The 14,536-nt window shown below is 47.6% G+C and overlaps 1 protein-coding gene across 4 annotated transcripts in view; it reads right to left on the bottom strand.

The window, feature by feature from the left end:
* Positions 1 to 607: 607 nt before the first annotated feature.
* DNMT3B (DNA methyltransferase 3 beta) overlaps positions 608 to 14,536 on the bottom strand; it is a 40,229-nt gene continuing 26,300 nt past the window's right edge. For 2 of the 4 annotated variants that reach the window (XM_090286224.1, XM_090286222.1), the window contains 13 exons: positions 14,326 to 14,457; positions 14,131 to 14,175; positions 12,915 to 12,994; positions 12,466 to 12,578; positions 11,809 to 11,992; positions 10,924 to 11,008; positions 9,795 to 9,940; positions 9,487 to 9,577; positions 9,012 to 9,160; positions 8,031 to 8,116; positions 4,820 to 4,889; positions 3,979 to 4,097; positions 608 to 2,087 (listed from right to left, as the gene is read on the bottom strand). In XM_090286224.1, the coding sequence (XP_090142350.1) occupies positions 1,946 to 2,087; positions 3,979 to 4,097; positions 4,820 to 4,889; positions 8,031 to 8,116; positions 9,012 to 9,160; positions 9,487 to 9,577; positions 9,795 to 9,940; positions 10,924 to 11,008; positions 11,809 to 11,992; positions 12,466 to 12,578; positions 12,915 to 12,994; positions 14,131 to 14,175; positions 14,326 to 14,457 (1,442 nt within the window). In that variant the 3' untranslated portion in view covers positions 608 to 1,945. The remainder of the gene's footprint in view (positions 2,088 to 3,978; positions 4,098 to 4,819; positions 4,890 to 8,030; positions 8,117 to 9,011; positions 9,161 to 9,486; positions 9,578 to 9,794; positions 9,941 to 10,923; positions 11,009 to 11,808; positions 11,993 to 12,465; positions 12,579 to 12,914; positions 12,995 to 14,130; positions 14,176 to 14,325; positions 14,458 to 14,536) is intronic. The other 2 variants (XM_090286223.1, XM_090286225.1) reach the window with 1 other exon arrangement.

Raw genomic sequence — 14,536 nt, 5'->3', positions numbered from 1 at the left:
AACCAGTCCTTTCCCAGGCACCAAGTCCTTTTCCTGAATGTAGCTGAACTGCAACATGTAAGCTTGAGAACCATGGAACGAGGTGCTGGAGAATCCCACACAGAGGCATAAAGAACTGGGAGAATCAGCCCGAGCTTCTTGCATCAATCATCTTGATCAGCTACCCAAGAGCTGCAAGAAATTGTCTGGAGATGGCTGCTCCAGACATCAAGCTTTTAAATGAATTCAGACACTCCAGTCACTCGTTTTGGGAACCAAGGTTTATAAGAAACCCATTCACTAGCCTATTGCAGTCCTTGGACCACAGACATGGAATTCTGTCTCCACACCACACTCAATTAACTGAAAACTCGAGGTGGGGCCCAGAAATCTCCTTTGAACAAGCCACCCAGGCAATACTGATACACTGGAGTTTTGGATACCAGGGCCCTAGACCTACCCTACTTGGTGCCACCACGGTATTCAGCACTCTGCTTGTTGAATGACTAAATGACCTACTCCAACTACCCTCCTTTTCACTTTAGCCAGGCCCCCCCCATACCCCACCCATCTGACCTGCAAAAGAACAAAAGGGACACCAGACCATTATAGAGAAATACTGATTTTAATTCAACATAAAGTAAACTCTAGGCATCTTCCAGCCTAAAAATTAGCAAAACTGTTGAAACAAGGCACAATTTTTCCCCGTTCTTGTTACGTGGCTCCAGTTACAAAATTTTTTATGAAAATGGTAAACCAAAAATAGAAGTCAGGTTTTTCTTTTAAAAAGTGTATTAAAAATCCCCACAAGACCTGTCAAAGTTATTCCTTATTCTACAAAATAGCACCAGTAAGACGACTAAAAGGTGTTAAAAACCATTACAATGGCATTTCTGAAATGCAGCTTTGTCCGACCTCCTGCTATCCCTAAAACGATTTATCATGTAATAAAGACATTAAAATTTCTGAAGGGAGGTTGAGCTTTTATTGCAATTTTCCTTCCCCCTGCTATCTAAGATGAGGGGGATGTGCTTTCTGGCCTGGCTGCTACTGCTTGAATTTAGAGAGACTGAGAAATTGGGGTCATACTTCTGATCTGGGGCACTGTGTCTCTGGAAGTCTAGAGGGTGCATTTGTGGGGGTCCTTGCCTAAGCGCCCCCTTCCATCCCTTCGCATGGAAGAGAAAGCAAGGAGTCATGCCTGCCTACATGTCAGCTTATGACCCAACCCACCCCCCCTTCCTGAGCTGCCAGGAGGCTTTATTAGTCGTTGGGAGGGATTTAGCTAAGGTTGTCTTTGCCTTAGGGTCTGTGGGAAGAAATAGCCCTGAATGTGAGGATAAGGGTGTCCCTGCTGAAATCATTAGTGTGGAAAATACTCTCAATGGGCCCCCAACAGCATATCCCTTTTATACTGAGGACAGGGGAACGTGCTGGGTAAAATTCAAGCATAACAGAGACGTCATTTCCTCTTCTGCCCTATTTTAAAAAAGCATCCTGGCCCCTTAAAATGTCCCTTAGCTACATGTCTAACACCGCACACTCCTGTTAACAAGTCGCCACAGACGTTTAAAAAGTCTTGCAGTAACTGTCTTGGGTGACTTTCCAGCCTTAACCTGAGTATTGGAGAGCTGTTGGCACTGTGGTTTTGGTATATTAGCCATTGTTTCTGAGCAGTAAACCCAGGAGGGGGGAAAAAAGTCATCTTTACTAACTACTTCAAGTTTCAAAGTTTTAGGAGAAGACAAAATGAGCACCATGTTTGGCCACTCCAGGCAGCCAGGTTGAATTGTGCGCAAGAAGGTGGCACCTTGGGCTCCCCCAGGCAGGAGAGCGTCAGGTGGCTCTGGTGAGGTACATGGTGTGACCCCCACACAGCTGAGCTGAGGAAGGGCAGAGCCTGGAATGCACCTCCTGGGTTCTGGCTCTGCCCCACACACCCCAGTGCCCCAGAGTGCCTGGGGGACTATTCACAGGCAAAGTAGTCCTTCAGGGGGGCGAAGAGGTGTCGGATGACAGGCACGCTCCAGGACCTCCCGAGCAGCTTCTGGCGGGCACCACGGCCCATGTTGGACACATCCGTGTAGTGTACGGGAAAGCCGAAGATCCTGGGGGGCACCAGAGTAAAAAGACAGGGAGTCAGAAGTGCCACCTCCAGCGTGCTTAGTGCCTCTGGGAGATCCTCGCCACAGCCAATGCAGCACTGCTCTTTCTGCCCTCCATCCAGGCCCACCAGGCCTCTTTTTTTTGTTGGAAGGCACTATGTATTTTTTTTTTTTTACTTTTTAATTTTTATTGGAATTTAAAACTTATAGAAAAGTGACAAAAATAAAATAGTACAACGAATACTTATGTATCCTTTACTCAGATTCACTGATCCGTTATGTGCTTCCTAGTACTACCACCATGCTCCGGGCATGTAGGTGGTGCTCAGTGAACCTTTCTCAAATGAACGAATGAACAAATGAATGAATGCCAGGGCATCCAGCCAGAAGACAAAAAGGTGCATCTGTCTTCAAACCACAAGATGTGAAGTTAGGCAATTTCCTTATAAGGAACAAAGACACTTGCAAAAACAAAAAACAAAAAAAAAAGAAAAAGGAAGAAGAACCTTATTTTCAATCATTGGATGCTCAGGCAATTGGCATAAAGACACTGAAGCATCCTGCGTTCTCTTTCTCTTTGCAAATCCAGTTGCTGAATCAAGAGCCAAGCTGGACTTAATAGCAGATGGCAACCAAATATACCAAGACCCTCCTTTGTGGGATTTTACCAGGACTGGTAAGAGCTTACAGATATACTGGACCTTATTTTTACCCAGGTTTATCATCCAACACTAAAAATCACACCCTTGGCCCAGTGCTGAATGGGTATTAAGAAACGGGCAAAGTTGCAACACCTCAGGGCTTGATCTTAATTTGTCTACATATAACGACAGCCATCTGTACCAACCCGTGTACCACAGATCTGGCCCAGCACGTTAGGCTTGAGTCTGAAAATATAGTTAACCCATGAACAATACAAGAGTTAGGGGTGCTGACCCCCCACCTCCATGCTGTTGAAAATCCAAGTACAACTTTGAGTTCCCCCAAAATATAACTACCGGTAGGCTACTGCTGACCAGAAGCCTGACTGGTAACATGAACAGTCAATCTGTGTTTATTTTGTGGTAATAAGTGATAAAGTAACACAAGCATCTACATAAACTTTATTTATACCTAAATGTTTCTTAATTTTTTCAATAGTTCTAGACTATGTGATCATCTGCGAGATTTTTGCAATTGTTGCAAATCTCCAGAAAATTTTCTAGCTGTAGAACTGAAATATCAAGAATAAAAATACTCTTATCAAATCCTTCAAGACATAGCCAAAAACAAAAAAAATGTAGAGGAATATTTGTAGAGAGGAATATTCATAGCCCTTCTTACATTTTTAACAAAAATATTCTAACAAAAATAATAAAAGCAACAAGAAAAACAAAAGGAATGAGAAAAAAAATTGAAACCAGAATAAGACAACTGAAATTTAAGAGCTGGTTCTCTGAATCAAAATTTGTAAGCTACCAACTTAGCCAAATAGAGAAGGCACACTGTGGCTAAGTAGGAAGTGGCTACAGAAGAGTAACTTGGCAGAAGGAATCTTCTGAGAAAGAGCAATGGCATGTCAGCGTGATTTTCGTTTTAGCTGGTTGCTCTTACATCCTAGAGTCCCAGCACGTTGGGGCAGGCAGACACCAGTGCAGGGCAGCCAACAGGCAGATGGTGCTGTCTACTGACCTCGTGTTTCTGATTCCTAATCACCACCACCCTTATGCCATTTCTGGTAGGAAATAAGGACTAACTCTGAAAGGATATTACGCCCAGCCCTGCTAACATCAAAGGGTCAATGGGTCCACATAGAATGAAGGCAGGCAAGCCCATTTGTGCTGCTGGCCTTCACCAGTTCTTCCCCTTTCTCTCTGGCTGCATTGTTTCCCTCTCCACATGCAGCCTCGCTCACCTTTCTAGCTCAGTGCACCATAAAACATCTTCTTTGCCATTCATGACAACAGGGAAAAGTTGGTTTTTCCCCTGTCTGATCGAGTTCGACTTGGTGGTTATTGTCTGTACTTTCTTTAACTGGAGAACAAAATGACACGGAATGAGCACAGAATGAAGGCTTCTGGGTCGAGTCAAGGCTCAGAAGCACCTAGGGAAGATGGGGGCGGGGGTGCACAGGGGGAGAGAGGGTGGCAGGTCCGAGCTCCCAGAAGGAATGAGAAAGGGAAAGTTGCAAGGACAAGAACGTTTTGTGCTTCCCACAAACCCCAAGATGTTAATGCACAGGAAGGGCCAGCCTTGGAGAGAACAAGAGATAAAAATGTGACGGAGAATGAGATCACATGGTGCCAAAGAGAATCAGAGTTGCTGATCAAGGAAGATTAAGCCAACTGTAAAAATCCACCCAAGATTAGAGAGAATGGTCAACCAAACCAGGATTTTGATGAAGCTTAGCTTATTGTAAACATTAAGAATTAAGTTTATGAATATCTTAACATAATTATGTATGACTAGTCAGCAGATAATTTTTTCCTTTGGCAAAAGCATTTACTCATTTCTTGGGAGGACCAGCTGAAATTATCTGTGTCTCTACGGCATGTGCATTCACAATTGCAAAGTCTCATTGTCTTTTCTCATAGTGATTATTTGTTTATCAACGATCTCTCCTACTCTGTAATTGACAGACAAGACAGAACAATTACGTGGGGGGGAAAGAGGCCCAGCACCAGGGAGTCACATGGGGAGAGGGACAGGAACAAACTAGACACCAAGGTCAAGCCCCTGCTGTGACCACATCTTACCTTTGCTGTCCTATTGAACTCCAAGCAGTCCTGCAGCTCAAGTTTATCATTCTTTGATGCTATCACAGGCCTGGGAACAGCCAAAACCCATTACTTTCTATTGTCTGTTAATGGGTCTCTGCTAGGCACCTCTCAAGGTGGCAGTGAGTTGCATAAGGCTGCAAAATGTGCTCTGGAAATGGACCTACTACAAATATATGATGAACACTATCCTGGCACGAGCACAATGCTGTGTGCCGAAGCTAAGGACAGACTGGCCCCTGGAAGGGGCAAGCCCAGTGTCTAGAAATGATGAAATGCTCCCCTGTCCCAAATTTTAATTAGTCAAAGCCAGGATCCCACTGGGTAGAGCAGGATGGGGAAAGCACACTGAAGAGTCAGGAGACCCCTCTGATCCTAGCCCCACTGCTAACTGAGTGATGATCTTGAGCAAGTTACATGGGACATCGTGTCTCAGGAGCTTGGATTAGATCTTTGTGGGCCTACCTGCTACAATGAGCATTTCAAAGCCATGACTTGGTGGCTTACTGCTGGGGATGCAGCCACAGGAGGCTTAGGACTAAAAGTGGGTGCAGGTAAGGACAGAAGTGGTTCACAAAGCACTAATTACCCTTATAACTTTCACCATCAAACCTGCAAATGCAGAAAGAGGCAAACCAGTGCCCAGAAGGTGGATAGAACTTCAGAAACAAAGTGGTTGAGAAGTTACAGAACAGAAACCATCAAGATCTCTAAATGCACAGTTGATCCTCACCTCGGCATCTCCTGTGTAAGGAACTTCAAGGTGACAAACAAGCCAGACCTAAGAATGGAAACAGTGCCCCCCCTAGAGGGGCCACTGAATCACACTGAACATTCCCCAGATCAGCCATTTTTACCTTTTCATCTCATGGCACACATAAACTAATTACTAAAATTCTGCAGCACACCACAAAATATATTTTGTACCAATCTAACCAAGAATAGGCATTATTCTGATTCATTCATACCAGATGGCTATTGTTGTGTTGGCTGTTGCAATTTTTTTAATTTGACAATCTAAGGGAAAAGATGTCAGTGCCCCTGACTAAAGTCAGGTATTGCATGTTTTGAGAATTCTTGCCAAGCACACCAGTGGGCTTCTTGCTGCCCTAGATTCGTAGCCTTTCTTGACCTCATCTTCCACATTCCCAATGCCACTCTGTCCCCATTCCCAGATCTTCCTGTGAACCCAAAGGAGCTGAGGGACCTGGGAAAAAGGACACAGTATAGCCCTACCTATGTTCAATCTAGGATTTAGATCTAAACAAACTAAGGCTTTTCACCTACAGGCTGGACTTGGCTCTGTGGCCCCTGGTTTATGCTGAGTAAATATTACAGAACCCGGCAGAGCCAGCTAGTGCTACAGCTTGGTGCTTATCACAGCTCAGGCAGAAAACTTTGTGGCATCTTTGCTGACTCCTTTTTATCTTATACCACAGCACACCCAATGCATCAGCAAATCCCGGAAGCCCAACACTTCCATTATCTAGATTCTGATCTCTCCTTCTAAGTTCTACAAAACCCCCTGGAGTTGCAAACCTCTGGGGTGCATTGTGTGTATGAATGGCACCTCCTCTGGGGCACCACAGAATCATCAGTCAGCTCTGTCCCCTGAACAACCATCTCACGTTTCTCTCCATTTCTGCCCTCATCCCACTATCATCTATTCTACCAGAAACTACCATCAATTTAGGACACAACTCATCAGCTTAAAACTTCCTGTGAATCCCCAAAGTAAATCTAAGTAGTCCCATGACTCATAGGCCCTACATGATTTGGCCCATACTTCTGAGCTCTGTCCACCACCCCCTGCACCACCACCCCCCGCCTTCTCTAAATAAGGAATACTGTTCTCTGAACTGGTCTAGAAATTCCCTGCCACACCTCCCTTACCCTCTTTTTCTTTCCTTTTTAAAAATCCTCACCTAAGGATATGTTTTTTTACTGACTTTGGGAAGGTGTTGGGGGTGGGGGAACATTGATGTGAGAGGAAAACATCAATCAGTTGCCTCGCATACACGCCTGACCAGGGATCAAAATCCACAACCTAGGTACATGCCCTGATTAGGAATTGAACCTGTAACCTTTTGGTATATGGGACGACACTCCAATCAACCGAGCAACCTGGCCAGGGCCCTTACCTTTGCCTCTTCCTTTTGCCTAGAATGTTTTCTGAAATAACTATGGTCCTTTCCTACATTCAGGTCCTTGCTGGAATGAGAAGCCTCCCCATCAACTCTCCCAATGCACCCCCCCTTCAGCCATGACCCTGAAATCATTTACTGTCTGCTCTACCCATCCTCCGTTAGCATGTCAACTCCATGAGACAAGAGGTTAATCTGATGTGCTACCCACTGAATTGGCATCAGGTACAACAGTGACTGCTAGAGTGAGAGCTCACATGTTGATAGAATGAGCCCACTTCACTCTGAACGTGGCATTGCACCATTTGATTGATTAGCCAAATGAAAATTCAGGATCCTCCAAGCGATTCCAGTACCTTCTCACCTCTTGTCCACATTTTGCTAAGTGTCCGAATTATGCTTCAAACGCTTCCTTCTAAAGGAAAATATTTTTAAGCTTAACTCACTTGCTAATCTGGGATGTCATACATTACCATCACATTTTGTACCTTAATTTGCACACCACATACCCCTGAAACCACTTAAAGAAGATAATTAATCCTCTGTAACTTGCTTTGATGAAAAATTGGGAAAAGCTCTCGGTTAAGGAAGACCAAGGGAAACAGGCTTCGGGCTACCAATCGCCATCTCAGCTCTGCCGACTGCTTGGTCACCACAGGCCTGGTCCAGGAGGTCACTTCCTCTCCTTTCATTTCCCAATAGGACAAGCAACTGGGAGGACAGGTAGGGTATGGAGGATGATCAGCATCTCTGGCTGCTCCAGCACAAGGCACTGTAAGAACCAGGCCCCTGGGCAGTGCAGGAAACAAGTTGGGGCAGACTGAGGCATCTTAGCTGAAATTCCCAGGTAGTTGTACATCTTAATAGATATCAATCTGTAACACCAGAGGTTGGTCTGAAGCCCAGGGTGGGGCCACTTCTCAGCAGAGCCAACTCCTAGGAGACTTGGGCATGGCTCTGTCTCACAAGAGAAAACCTGTCAAAGCTCACACCATTTGCTACATTTCACTTGGCTGTTACCTGTCCCACTCAGATCCCCTTGTTACCTGTTCATCCCAGGCAGGTTGCCCCAGAAGTAGCGGGCCCGGTGAGCAGCAGACACTTTGATGGCATCAATCATCACTGGATTACACTGTAGGGAGAGAGAAGAGCTGCTAGGAGCCCACATCAGCATCCAGGTAGCAGCCCGAGTGAGGGACTCAACTAGCAGGTGACAGGGCTGCTCCCAGCTATGGAAGACATAATTTCTGCCAGCCAGCAAGATCTGGCTGGGGGTCCAGCTAAGGGACTAAGTCCCATATTAATGGTAAGGAAAGAGATGAGATGCGACCTGCAGTTTCTGAGAAGGCGTGCCCTGAGGCATGCCAGATAGTTATGGAATGTACAGGTGGCAAACGCAGCTCAAAAATAACCCAGCAAGCCAAGTTCCTGGTTGTGGGAATACGGTGTTGGCAACACATGCCCTGTGCCACCTGTGTGCCAGGTTCACACAGTATGAGAGAGCTCACTAGCCAGTTCTACAATATTAGCAGAACTTGGGCTGTAAAGCTTTGGACAAAATTAAATAAGAAGTGTGTGTAAAAAAGTATTTACTAAAATGATTGATGCACATTAAAAAGTGGATAATGAGCTTGCCTGCCTGTGGCCCTAAAGAAGCAGTTCTCAAAAGAAAAAGAAAAAGAAAAAAAAAGGAACCAGGTCTCAGAACAAGGATGAGAAAGAAAAGTCTCCAGGGTAAAAAGGCTTAGTCATATCTCATGAGGCCTTCAAAACTAAGTGATGGTTTCATCATCTCTGACTTCAATAGGTTTGGGATAAACTTAGAGATCAAATCTTTTTTCAAATATTTGAACCAAAATAGACTGAACAACAACAACAACAAAAAAATCAACCCACTTGACTCCATTACTCTCAGATCTAGCCAATTCTTCTGTCAAAAACTTGGAAATTATTCCCAACATGGAAACACCCACCAACCCCTCCCCTGCCCAGGTAGTCTTAACAATTAGGACCCTAGGTGCCCTCACCTCCAGGAACCGAGAGATGTCCCGTTTGTCGCCAACCTTCATGGCTACCACATTCTCAAACATCCAGAAGAAAGGCCGGTCCTCACCCTCCTTGGGGCGTGAGTAATTCAGCAGGTGGTAGAACTCGAAGAAAAGTCGGCCTGTGCCCTCTGAGCCCACAAAAGAGGAGGGACGGCTGAGGTCACACCCGTCAGCCCACCACCACTCCATACTGAAACAAAGGGGCTCCCAGTGATCACCTAAGTGAGGCTGCACCCTAGAATCCCTCCACCTGCAGTCCTCCAGATTCCAGATTAAGGACACAGGCACTGAGCAGTGCAATATTTTAAAGTATCTCTGGGGGGCTGAGGCTTCACAATGTGGCGTGGACAGAGCTGACAGGTGAGCCCGGCCAGAAGTGAGCAGCTCCTTCTCAGGCCACTCCTGGACCAGCACATGCAGGAGACATAGGCGACCGAAATGAAGGGATGCTCACCATACAGGCCTTTCCTGGCAGGGTTCACATTTGAGAGATCATTACATGGACTTCCACCAATCACCAAGTCAAAGGGGCCCCATTCTTCAATCTGGGAGAGAAAAAATAGTCTCAGGGGAGGGAAGGGAGTGAGGATGGAGGGACTGGCAGCCTGGGTTCCTGGTAACCTGTCAAGAAAGGACACCTGACATATGATCACAGGTTCTCTTTTCCTGCAACCCAGGGCATGGGGTAGGGGAAGGCATGGGTGTAAGGCCTGGGGCAGGCAAGGGTGTTACACAGCCCCAAGGGGTGCAGGCTGCCCTCACATTTTTCTTTGTGATGTTCCTCACATCATTCACATATTTGATATTGCCTTCATGCTTAACAGTGCCGACGGCAATGGACTCTTCACATACTTCAGAGGCGACGTACTTCTCTACTTTGATGCCCAATTCTCTGAGGACCAAGTACCCTGTGGATTGGGGAGACAGAAAATGCACTCAGGATCATCCTGCCTTCTGATTCTAAGTCCAGTCCAGAACTTAGACCAGACCCAACAAGGGACATGGTAGCTCTCAAGTGACCGAGGCAGATGGCACAGAACTGCACAGAGGACACACCAGGCTCTCAGGGTGTGGAGTTTTGCAAAGAAAATATGTAGTTAACAACTGGTACAGCCCACTAATAGGACTGATTAAAACTAACAAATCTACAGCCACTGTCCCAGCATAGACAAACACAAGACACGAGGACAGGGATCTTTCTTCACCGAAACCATGTTTATTAAATAACCTCCAAGTCTGGGGACAATGACCAAGTACATTTTCTACTGTGGTTTACCTGTGTCCACATAACAGGTCTTTAGGACCCAACAGGTGGGGAAAAGAGGCAGCTGATCCTGACCTGAGTGTCATTAAGAACTGCCAGTGTTTCAGGCAGGTGACACCGGTGGATGTACCCAAGTACAAATGAGGCTATTAGACTAAGCACATAGCAGCTCATTTCCGCTGCTTCCCACTCTGGTGAAATGGAGCTATTCCTAACGATACATTCACAGGGCAATTTTGAGGATCAACTGAGTTCGATCAGGTAAAGCTCCCAAGGATGACATGCAGGTTGGCTGTGCTCATTCTACACATATGGAAACCAGGGGAGTGGAAATATGAGTAGAAGGAGTCGTCTATTAATCTCTAATATATCTGTGCGTGTGGAATAAAAAATAACTTTCCTGTATATAATAAAAAATAAACTACATCTGAAATATGTATACATGACTCTCAAAGGGCTAAGAGGGCCAGGTAGGTGAAATAAATGGTGGAGAGGTTTTAGGAGAAAAACAAGAAGCCAGTGGTTTTCTTAGAACAAGTAACAGACAGCTAATCCCAGGAGTCTTGCTTGGCATTGAGGACAGACACCTGGATCAGGTGAACATCCCCAGGTGAACTCCAAACTCACCTGTGGCAATTCCATCAAACAGGGACAAGACTCGAATGGGCCGCCTTCGGGCCGCAGGAATCGCAGGGTATACCTTGGGAGCTTCCTGCCAGGTTAGAGAAGGTCATGGAGGTCATGGAGGTGAAGGGTCAACCTCTGGGAAAGGGGTGAGCTGGCCCTGCTCTGAGGGACTCAAACTCTGTGTTCTGCCATTTCTTAGCTGGGATTCCCTCGCAAGCTTTGGCACAGAGTGGCCACTGTACCCTTAAGACATGGAATGCAGCCCTGGCTGCTGTGGCTCAGTGGATTGAGCGTCGGCCTGCGAGCCAAGTGTCGCTGGTTCGATTCCCAGTCAGGGCACATTACTAGGTTGCATGTCAGGTCCCCAGTTGGGGGCGCGAGTGAGAGGCAACCACACAGTGATGTTTCTCTCCCTCTCTTTCTCCTTTCCCCTCTCTCTAAAAATAAAATAAATAAACCAACAAACAAATAAATAATTTTTAAAAAAAAGACATGGAATGCAGACTTTGAGAGACAGATGCACACACACAAAAGGAAACGTCACCCTGCACAGGGATGACCTGGGGCCTGCCACACAGACCCATAAAATCCACTCCCACTGTACAATAAAAGCACCAGTCACAGGCCGCTCTTCAGCAGGCCCCTGAAAATACACAGGAGGCCACGAAGGAGGGGAGGAAAGAGCACTGGAGAAGCCCGAGGACTATACAGAGAACACGCCAATTAGCCAGCGATTAGCCGGCTCTCTCACGTCTGAGGTGCTCAGTCAGTCATTTGTACAATGGACCTTCCCATGAACTCTTGTCAACAGACTGACTTCTAGAGTGTTCCAGACCCCTGACCCTCTGCGGTGGGTGGTGCTGGGCTAAGGAGCCTGTGGCTTACATATTCAAGACCCGTGTCGCTGGTGAAGAAGGACTGCAGGCGCACGTTCCAGTCCTTCCGGCGCTGCAAGACCCCGTGGCAGCGCTGAGGGAGGCACATGTAGCAGCTCCAGGGCTCCTGCAGCTTCGCATCCTCTGCTGTGCCTGTGCCCACCAGCACCTCCAGGCACTCCACACAGAAGCACCTGCGCCCGGGACAGAGAGGACGGACACCTTCACCCCCCAGGTCCTTCTCCTACATACCCACCACCCTCCTTCCCCAGGCAGACGGCAGTGCATTGCCAAACACCTTCTCGGGAACCCAGTGGTCCCACCCCATGGGCTGGAAGGCCCTACGGTGCGATGGGGATGGGCTACGCTAACTTCTTCCTTGGATACCTGCGCTCCCTCAGTCCACAGGTTCTGCCCAGAAACCATCTATCTTCACCCGCAGAAGAGCCTAATCTCCAGGGAGCCTTGCACACCCTGCTCCCCACCCTCACACATTCCTGTCTTAAATAGATGAGAACCACAACCCCTGCAGAGTAGTGACTGGGCCCCGTCCCAGGTCCATTTGGCTCCCAGTTCCTGTGCCTGAGATTTGGGGGCTATAGGAATCGTGGGTAAAGACCTGGGGGCTTCGGGGCCCAGCTGAGTCTCGCCCACGCTGGATGCTCACCGGCAGCAGCTCGTGTTGCTGCACAGGAGCAGCTCTCGGCCCTCGCAGCACACGGTGCAGTAGGACTGATAGCCATCGTCATCGTACATGTAGAAGAGCTCGAGGAACCGGTCCTGGCAGCCAGAGGGAAACACTGGTGAAATCGGAGACCAGCGACCACCAGGCCCCACTTGATTGCTGGCTGAGGCCTCACAACACAGTTCTAGGGCAGGTCACTGGCGGCTTGGTGCCCCTTAAAGGAACAAGGGACCAGGGTGTGTGTGCCACTGCAGATGGCCTTCTGTGTGGCAGCACCAACCCTCAGAGTGGAGGGTGGGGTGGTGGAGGCCAGGGAGGGCTTCACCAAAACCTTCCTTAATAGCTACAGGCAGGTGCTTTTCTCTGGGAAGTACCTGGAAGTCGTGGAGGAGGGAAGGGGCAGGAAAGTCAGGGGTGAGGATAGGACTTACCCGGCATGTCTGGCAGAGCCCACCCTCAAAGAGAGGGTGGAAGGACACAGGGTTTTTTCTACCACAGGACAAACAGCTATCTGTAACAAAGACATGCATGCAGCTTGTGACAGTTCAGGACCCCATACCAGCTGCTGAAGCCTTGAGCCTAATATTCTTGAACGTACAGTATATGCTCCACGCTAGCAATAAACCAAGGACTCTTCATGCTTTATTTATTCCTTTCAACAAAGCTTCCAAGCTACCATACCCACTCCAGATGTGGGGCACAACACTGAGCAAAGGCCCCTCCAGCGCAGGAACAGGCTCGGAAGGCCTGGTACAAAAATCTTTGAGATTCTTTAAAGACGAAGACTTTGGACAGTTCGTGGTGATGGCAGCTTGCTCACTGTCACATCATTAAAGGATTTACCCACAACCACACTCTACACACAGCCAGCCACAGAGGCAATTGCAGAACCCAGGTCTTTAACTATTAGGCTACTCTGACTTCCTTCATATCAACAAGTCAGGACAGATTCACACCACTGACCAGGTGGGCAGGGCCTTCAAAATCGAAGTCCAAGCATTCCCAGCCAGCAAGCAGACAGGTGGGCAAAGAAGTCTTTGGGGATGGGAGAGTTATGTATGGGTCATGGTTCCCAGGATCGTCAGGGACCACTCCAAACCCAAGCTTTCCCTGTAGTTCTCTGGGTCAGGAGCTGGATTTTTTTTCCAGCCAGCACTGAGTAGCCATTCAATAAATATTTGAATAAAGGACATTGGGTGGAGGAAGCAAGGAAGTCAATCCTTCCTCACATATTCTGAATCCCATCAGACAACATTTTGGGCAGAGTTTTGGTTCCAATGGCAAAGCCCAGCTGGGGCAAAGGAACCGAGTTAGCCTGAGAGAATGACAGTGATGAAGTGTGTAAACCTTTCACCTGAAAGCCAGTTCGGTTCTGGTTTGGGAAGGCTAACGACGCCACAGATCGTGGTTTCAGGTTTTGGGGTCTCCTGGCCAAAGGGCCCTAGTATCCATTCTGCCCTTCCTGCTCACTTAGATTAGGGGCAGAATCAGTCCAGTAAAAATCAGACAACTCATTCTATAAAATGTAACAACTGTGACGACGTCCACACCTGAACCTGAAGTCATGGCCCAGAGCTCTGGGTTAAACCCTAGTGGGGCAGACAAGCAATAAAGGGAAGAAGTGAGGCTGCAAAGGCAAAGCGTTACCTTCCAGGCTACTCTTGTTGTTGGCAACGTCCGAAGCCATTTGCTCTGTTGAGAAAAGAAGATGTTGGATGGGTTCAGGGAGCCTCTTACTGATCAGTTAAGCCATCCCCCGTTGCTGAGCGGTCCCCCACAACCTGGCCCACTCCTGGTAACGGGTGAGAACATTCCCCAGCCTCCTCGCCCCCCACACTTCACCTCGACTCTGGTCCTCCTCTCCTCGGTCTTTGCCATTGTTATAGCAATTTGTCTTGAGGCGCTTGGATGGGGGGCAGTAGTCAGAAGAGGTGGTTGAGTCATCAGCTGCAGCTGCGCGTCTTCTCTTGTTCTCTGTGAAAGGGAAAGAGATGGCAGCCATGGCTGGTAGGGGGTGTGGAGAGAACATGGGCCAGGACAGGACCATGCTAGG

This window comes from Furipterus horrens, unplaced genomic scaffold (assembly GCF_987537825.1).
Source record: "Furipterus horrens unplaced genomic scaffold, mFurHor1.1.pri manual_scaffold_8, whole genome shotgun sequence".
Taxonomy (NCBI): Eukaryota; Metazoa; Chordata; class Mammalia; order Chiroptera; family Furipteridae; genus Furipterus; species Furipterus horrens.
Note: the sequence above shows the minus strand (reverse complement) of the source record. Positions and strands in the feature narration are given on the sequence as shown.